At 47.3% G+C, this 8,663-nt stretch overlaps 1 protein-coding gene across 1 annotated transcript in view; it reads right to left on the reverse strand.

Moving 5' to 3' along the window:
- Positions 1–6: 6 nt before the first annotated feature.
- The window catches only part of THRB (thyroid hormone receptor beta), a 288,958-nt gene continuing 280,301 nt past the window's right edge, over positions 7–8,663 (reverse strand). Inside the window, exons 7-8 of the mRNA XM_019508763.1 lie at positions 1,709–1,967; positions 7–340 (exon numbers count right to left, since the gene is read on the reverse strand). Of these exons, the coding sequence (XP_019364308.1) occupies positions 99–340; positions 1,709–1,967 (501 nt within the window). The 3' untranslated portion in view covers positions 7–98. The remainder of the gene's footprint in view (positions 341–1,708; positions 1,968–8,663) is intronic.

Genomic DNA, 8,663 nt, shown 5'->3' on the forward strand with positions numbered 1-8,663 from the left:
CAAAACAGAGAGAACAAACAAACATGGTAAGAGCTAGGCAATGGAATGAAATGACAGCCAGTAGTGCGATAGAAATTCTGAGGACCCCATCAGTCTTTCTAATCCTCAAACACTTCCAAGAACAAAGGAGGAAAAAGTTCTGTGGGGCATTCCACCTTCATGTGCAGGAAACGGCTGGCATGGCAGGCTCCAATCATTCGTAGGTCTGTCACTTTCATCAGCAGTTTTGGCCAAAAATGTGCAACATGATGTTTTCTGTAGTTAATGTAGTGTTCAAATGCCAGGAGGAAACTCTCCTGACATTTTTCTATCCTCTCAACACAGACAAGACCTGGGCGATCTGTAGGTAAAAAGAGAATTAATATTGCTATGCAGTTGCATTAATATACTCTTAATACAATTCAGGAGGGGAAGGATGATTTTACAGTTAGGCAAAGGACTGAGATGCAGAATATCAGGGCAACTTCTTGTTTCTGATACAGGCTTCCTGTGTGACCTTGATCATGTTACTTAACCCCTCTGTACACCAGTCTTTTATTGGGAAGATGAAGATAGCAATACTTCCTGTCTCTTGCTCTTCATGGTTTTTTTTCCCCCAATTGAGAATATAAGCTGTTTATACAGTGTCTGCTTATGAGTATATGTAATGCTTAACACAATGGATCCTGGCTGAGCTCACTAGGTCCTACTGTAATACAATAATACGCTCCTTTTATCAGAAGTCTAAACAACAGTTTTCTCCTGCCCTGCTAGCTGCAGCCTTAATACCTCCACCTCTGATGGGAAGCAAAACCCCAGGAATTGCAATAAATGAATTTGGCAGTTCAACAGGCAGTTATCCCTCTAAAACAAACAGTGTACTTCCCTTCCAATAAATCTAAAGAGGTCATTCATTCTTCATTTATCATGGCATTGGAAAATAGAGACCCAAATGTCTCTATCAGGAATATCAAGTGCTCTATTGTGATACATATGAATATTCAGAAAGGTGCCAAAACTTGTCAGCTTTAGCCTTAATTAAGGTAAATCCTTGCCCTATGTATTATGCAGAACCCAGCATTTAAAGTGTTCTAAAAACTAAAGCCTTGCCAGGTAGGTCATTGCTCAAGAATGGAATCTCTTTTTTGGACTGTCATAGCTTGTAAAAATACTTTTATAACACTTTTGCTCTGAGGCAGCAGGAAAGAAACATTCTGGGAAACAAACTGAATATCACTGTGTGCCTACATCAGTTAATTCAGAGCCTCACTGATATCCCCAGCATGGTGAGGTATAGAAGAATCCCCAAGTGATGACTTCCAAATCAACAGACAAAATATTGTCAAGCTACAAGCTACAAATTTGAAAAGGCAAATCAAAACAGAGCTGTGATATTAAAGGCCAGGTTGAAATGCACCTGACTCATATACCCAGCCTTGTGTATAGCTGCTCCTGGCACTGCAGCAAAAGAGCTTGAGATTTAAGGACCTTACCATAAAGATGACTGACACTGTGTTATCTTTCAGTTATTCAGGGAATATTGGTCCAGATGCAGCTGTTTCTTAATACCTTTGCAACAATCAACCAACTTCAGACTGTTATGTTGTGTGGCAAAGTTTCAAGACCAAAGGCACTTTTAAAGAGAGACCTGTGGCAGATACCATGGAACAAAAATGTATACAGACATGGTCATAAAGCCTTGGTGGTACCCAACACTCTTTGTTCTCACCTGATGACATGAGCAGCACAGCCTGAAGAAGGGCGACCTCAGTGTCATCCAAGTTAAATGACGACAGCGACATGCCCAGGTCAAAGATGGCATCAGACACTACGCCAAGACCTCCGTTTTTTAGCTGGCCCCTCGTCACCGCCATCTCCCCATTTAGAGTTAATGTCTCGCTCTCGGGGTCATAACGCACTGCTGCTCTGAGGGACATTATTTCCATGCAGCAGCCTTTCAGAAGGATTATCTGGTCTTCACATGGCAGCTGCAGAGATCACAATTGATAATGAAACTCTGCAATTTGTGGGGCCTCAATCATTAGTTTTAAAAATAGAGTGACATCTATGATCATGCAGTTTCATTCTACAAAATATATTATAGTCCCATAACAACACATATTGTTTTCTTAACAAGATATTCACAATTATGAATAACAAATCCAAAAAGCTCCTCTTCTATCTTGCAGTTTGAGACTCCCTTTAAAGTCAATGTCTATCTATTGATACTAGTGACATGAGTGCAATGTTATGCTGGTGGAATTGGGAGCAGAATTTAGGATTAAGGCATGTTGCATGGTTCTTCTTTTTCTTAGTGCCCACAAGGCAGGGCAAGATGAGAAGCAACTGTAGCTGTTTCTCTGTGATAGTCTTGAACTCACACCCATATGGAGTAAATTTAATCTGGTACAATACTTGTTGAGTTGATGCATTGCTAGCAGAGGTGAAAAGCAGTGTTTTGTGGACAAAGAATTTTAAACACATAGCTAGCGGCACGGGAAAATGGTCTAGACATATATAGTTACTTCTGCAGTGCTGCCAGCTTCAGGTGCAAAGCGTCTGATACATAAGAAAACCGACTCATCCTAGTCAGCAGGTCAGCTTCCCTCTGTGTCAGTCGAATGTGAAACTTCTCCTTCCTTACATCCCTTAACTACTCTCTTATGGTCCCCCCATTTTCTCTCCCATCTCTCTACCACAGGGGGCAAGGATCAGTCCCTCCAGATGTATGGGATACTCCTACCCGACAGACCAGTGAAAGATGCAATCTGCATGGAGCATGGGCTCCCCAAGCTGCCACTGATGCCTGTACTGGCCTCAGAAGACATCTTCCATCAGTAGCATACAGCTGTGGGAGATGGGAGCTGCAGCAGTTCCCTCATTCTGTTCTGTTCTACACTTACGCCTTGTTCCTCACTGTAGGATCACAGCTCCTTCCAGAAGAGCAGTGAACAACCTGACTAGCATTTGTCACATGGTGGCTTATCTCATGCTGTCCTGCAGGGGTTGAACTGAATTACCAGTGAAGTGTTCATCTCACTGGCCCTCTCTTGGTCTCACACATAAACTCACCTTTAGTCCCTAAATCAGCCATGAGCAACTATGTGCACTTTCATTTGCAACATCTGGCACAGCCTTAGTCAAACTGAAGATGTTACCTACTGTGATACTGTTCCATTCACCTGTGAAACTGGATCTGAATAGAAACTGCCCAATTTATTATTGTTGCCCAAACTGAGGGAAAGGCAATAGGTAAACAGTATAAGCACTGAACAGTAAATTCAATATTAAAAATTCTTCTTAATTATCTAGGGCTAGGCTGTCCCTGTGAGGGAGAGGGGCTATGCCACAGCAGGACTCTGCTGGCAGAAGTCACAGGGCTAATAGGAAAGAAGAGGCCCTTTAATCAGGTCAGCGCTGGTGGTCAGTGCAGGGTCATGGAGGCCTGAGCCTTCCCCCCATTTCTCTGTCTCCTTTGTGGAGGTTAGCAACACTGTTAGCCTGATCCACCCTGACAACCGTGACTGCCATTGTGTCTGGACTTAGGGCAGGAGCCTATAGAGGAAGAAAAGGTTTATTTTTGCAGACAGTACACAGCAATAGTTCAGCCCATGTGGTATTGTCTGTAACCTAAATAAAAAAACATGGGTTTTTATAAAAAAAAAAAAAAAAAAATATATTGCTTCAATGGGACTGCAGCCCTTTCAAGCAGGAAGAAATGCCTGCCACTTCCCTTATGCCACAGCAGCAGTTATGTGATAACCCTGCTGTCCTATTCCTCCGTGTCCACTGTGTACTCTCAGTCTACTGTCAGACACCAGTATGTGCTGTGCAAAGTTTAAGAAGTGGCTCAGCTGCTCAGAACGTCTAATCTTCTCAGACTGTATCGTGTGCCAAGGGCCTGCCCAGCTATTCCTCACTTCAATTCTTCGTCTTTGCCACACTCTTCACTGTGACACAAGTGGTCCTCTGTAACTAGGAGGGTAGATGTTGGATGCATATTATAGTTGGTTGTCTGTCTGGCCAGATTTTCTGAATCAGAACAACTACGCTGGAATGTCACTGCAACTTCCCACCAGCAACCACTGAATTAGGGTAGGCAGCTTCCTTTAGACAATGTAGTGCTGCAACAAGCTCCCTGGTTTCTGGGTTCTCTGTATTTTTAAATCCTTATGCCTGGCCACTGTTTCATGCTTTCCTGGCTGATTGAGTGAGTCCTGCAGTTGGTCAAGGAAAGCTATGAACACTGCCAACTATTGCTATTTACCTCACTCTATTCTGAAGGGTCCAGAGGAGGTGAAGACCGTGAATGGATATAAACAGTTCTCTTTGAAAGACCTTAGGGACAGAGCCATCAGTCAGGGAAAAAGCACGATGATGTGCCCACCCTCAAACATCTTCCCTGAGTGATGTTTCCTGTGTGAGGGTATCCAATGAACTCCCTCAGCAGGGTCAGTCATTATCAATGCCATTCTCTTGGCACTGAATCAGGGAACCTAGTGCTGTTCTGCAGCGGAGGATAGCACTGAGGCATTCTTCAACTTTTGGGGAGAATAATTTCTGCCTAAATCTTCCACATTTCTGGATCCCAGGGAACTTGTAGGTGTATTTTTTCTACAAGATCCAGCCTATAATTGGGATTACTTTCTTATAAGCAAACAGAAAAATCATTGACTGCAGAGGATAAAAAGGTGGTTAGCTGTGTTGCTGTGTTAGTTTCTTAGGGCCTTGTTACACACTACTCTAACCTGCTCAGAAGCTGATAGGTCTTAGTGCTAGCTCAAGTCTGGAACAGTTGCACTTTCAAGCTAAAAACCTTCTCCGACTCTCCCAGACCTGCACAGATGCGACTTGCCACTAGAGGGCTGGTGAGCCAGGACAGGCTCACATCCGTGATCTGGGTAGGGGTGCGTGAGAATGGGTTTGGTAGGTGGGGGACACACATGAAATGGGGAGGTGGAGAGTGAATGGGATGGCGGGGGAAATGAAACGGGAGGTGGAAAGCAAGCAGGAGTCATGGAAGGATGGTGAAATGAGGGAAGTCAGTCACTGAAGAATAAAATAAAAAGAAGTAAAAAAAATTTTAAAAGAAATAAAGAGGAAGTAAATTAAAGAAGGTCAAATGTTTCAATAGGCTGTGGCGTGGGAGGTGCCGGTTGTGCTTCACGGGGTGGCTGGGAGGTGGGAGTGGTGAGGGAAGATGCTTTTGGGGAAGCTACTGTCCCTGCACTGGGAAGGAAGCCCCAGCTCATGGGGACCTGATCCAACCCCATACCTTGTTTTACATGGGACTTGGGGGGAACAGGTGTTAAGAGCTCCAGGAGCTGCCTAAAATTAATCTGTAACAAGGTCTTTAGCAAAGACAGGAGGAGGGGACAAGTGGCCCTCCTCCTGTTCCTTTTCCTTCCATATAGATCCCTCTCGTAGAATCATAGGGCTGGAGGGGACCCTGAAGGATCATCGGGTCCAGCTCCCTGTATGAGCAGGAAAGACATCTGGGGTCAGATGACCCCAGCCAGGTGACTGTCCAGTTTTCTCTTGAAGACCTCTAGGGTAGATGATTGCACTACCTCTGGGGGGAGCTTGTTCCATAGTCTGGACACCCTAGTTGTAAAGAAGTTTTTTCCTGATGTTCAGCCTGAAATCATCTTCTAGGATTTTGTGGCTGTTGTTTTTTGTTTTCCCCAAGGGTGCCCTGGTGAACAGTTGTTCACTGAGCCCCTGATGTACACCTCTGATATAGCAGTAAGCTGCAATCAGGCCCCCTCTCAGCCTTCTTTTCTTTAGGCTGAAGAGTCTGAGCTCCCTCAGCCTCTCCTCATATGGTTTGCCATGCAAGTCCCTGATCATGCGGGTGGCCCTTCTTCGGACCCTTTCGAGATTTAGCATGTCCTTGTTGAAGTGTGGCGCCCAGAACTGGACACAATACTTCAGCTGCGGCCGCACCAATGCTGAGTAAAGCAGGAAAATCACTTCTTTGGATTTACTGGAGACGCATCGATTGATGCATGCCAGGGTTGTATTGGTCCAAGCGGCTACAGGATTGCATTTCTGGCTCACATTCATGCTTGGGTCTATTGTTACCCCCAGATCCCTTTCATTTGTAGTGCTGGTCAGGTTAGCGATGCCCAGCCTGTAGGCGTGCTGAGGGTTTTTCCTTCCCGGATGCAGCACTTTGCATTTCTCTACGTTGATCCTCATCTGGTTCTGTTCTGCCCAACGTGCCAGCCTGTTTAGGTCTGCTTGTACCTGCAGCCTATCTGCGGATGTGTCCGCACAACCCCATATCTTGGTGTCGTCCGCAAACTTGGCCAATGGGATTTTCACCCCCTCATCCAGGTCGTTGATGAAGATATTGAACAGCACTGGGCCAAGTACCGACCCCTGGGGTACACCACTGCCCACATCTCACCAGGATGACACCGACACATTTGCTTGGACTCTCTGTCTTACCCTGCAACCAGTTTTGCACCCATTTGATGGTCCCGCAGCTGAGCCCAATATCTTCCAGCTTTCTAATCAGTACCTCGTGGGATACCAGAAAACTGGAATATATTGGGCTCCACTTTCTGCCAATCCTTCCAAAGCATCTGACAAAGTAGATTGTTGCCTGTGAAAGCTCATGCCTCTCTGAACCAATAGTCTCTAAGGTGCCACTCTATCTTCTGCATTGACTACTGCCAGTAGTGTAACTAAGGATGGGTAAGGGGGGTGCTACCTCCGTGCTACACACAGGAATGTCGCCATGAGGCATGCCCAGACACTAACTTCCACTTTCCATATGCTAAATCCTGGAAGTAAGGCACTGTAGCCATATTGGAGTACTCCTGAGTGTGTGCCAATAAGAATACCTAAGGAGGAGAGCCCAAGGCCATCTCTACATGAATAAGCTAACTGCACCCAGCAGTAGTCCCTAAAGCACAACATGCTGCTCTGCACAAGCTGCCTCCTAAACTGGAGGTAGTGTAGTTTTGTTCATGTGGTACTTCAGGTAAACTAAGTAGCACAGATTGACAGTGCCAGTTAGCCTGTACCCATCCTAATTAGCCTACCCATGGAAGGAAACTTGGCTGCTTTTGGTTTAGGAGTCAGCCCACAGCATGCTTGAGGACAGTGCTGCCTGGCACAAGAAGTTTACAGGCGACCCTCGCCATTTGCAGGGGATACATTCTGGAGATCCCTGAGAATGGCGAAATCCGCGAATATGGCACTGTGTTCATGAGCGTTGTCTGCATTCATGAACGCAATGCCCCTGGCATCTGGGGCAGGGGGAAGGCACGGCTGCGCTGGCAATGGCGGGAGCCCAGAGGCGGTGGCAGGAGCCTGGTGGCGGCAAGCACAGAGATCCCAAGGAGTTCCTGTAAGTGTATTTAAGATGCGGGTTTGGCATTCATGAATATTTGAAACCGTGAATGCCGAGCCCGCGAATAGCGAGGGTTTCCTGTACAGTGCAAAGAGAATCTAATAGTAGCACTGGCTATGTACTCAACACCTGTCCCTGGCAACTGTGGGGCCTCATTTTTGCGAGTGACTGGACACAGTATGCCTCATGGTGATGTTCACAGATACACTTTTAGTCTTGGGCTGGGGAAAGGATTTAGGGCTGGCCAAGAACCCCTGTGCTATGCCTGGGGCTACTGTTGTGAAGTATGCCACAGCCATTTGTTCCCACTCCCCAATGCCAAAAACTATAAATGATGCACCATACCTGCCTTTCAACATTCTTGAGTGTGCTCAGAGCTGCTCTCACGCTTTGTCCTGGGTGTGCTTACTGAGCGTGCAAGTGCTCTGAGGGGGCTGCACTGCCTAACATCCAGGATTTGGTGCATGCAGAGTGAGAGCAAATAGACAAGACGTCCTTTCATGGTGACAGTCAAAGTCCCATGGAGACGGTTTAGACCAGTGGCACTCAACCTTTTTGCCCCAAAGGCCAGAATGATGGTGCCTGGTCTGTCCGAAGGTTGGATCCTGCTGATGGACCTGATTTGGCCACACAGAGTGGGAAGGGGGCATGGTCTGGACTTGATCTGGCTGCAGGGAGGAAGGGCACAGGGTCAGGCTCCAGGCTAGCCATGCAGGGGAAAGTGGGTATGGCTTGGGCCCAAACCTGCCACCTGAGAATTTGGCAGTTGGGGAGGGGCAGCAGTATTAACTGCTACTGCTTCCCTGGCCACCAAATTTCCTGACCTGTGGGGAACCCCACAGGCTAGATCAGGGGTGGATAAAATATGGCCTGTGGGCCAGATCCGGCCCGCCAAACACTTCCCTCCGTCCCATGGCGCCCCTTCAAAACCCACGTAATGGCGGCTGTCTCTCTAAAAGACTCTGGCAGCACCAGCTGCCGGCTGCAGCACCTCAGGCTGTTTCTTTGAGTTCTGGTTGCGAGGCAACCAACCCTGACATCAGCCTGACCCAGCTGGCCTCGCCCTGCCCCGGCTATGTTTGCAGCTTGAGAGGGGCAGGGGTGCTGGGCCGGAACCTGTGGCGCCGGTGAGGGAAAACAGGGTCTGGGCCAGCTTCTGTCTCCTGCATGGGACTAGAAAGGGCCCTGCCCTGCAGGTAAGCCCAGGAAAGCAGCTGCTGGGCAGGCTTTCCCCATGCCGTGCCATGCTGCTCGGACTATGCAGGGTTGGGCTGGGTCACCACTGGGGAGAGGAAGCAGTAGCTGGGCTGCAGCTCTGGCC

This window comes from Gavialis gangeticus, unplaced genomic scaffold (assembly GCF_001723915.1).
Source record: "Gavialis gangeticus isolate Ggan-Ray unplaced genomic scaffold, GavGan_comp1, whole genome shotgun sequence".
NCBI lineage: Eukaryota > Metazoa > Chordata > Crocodylia > Gavialidae > Gavialis > Gavialis gangeticus.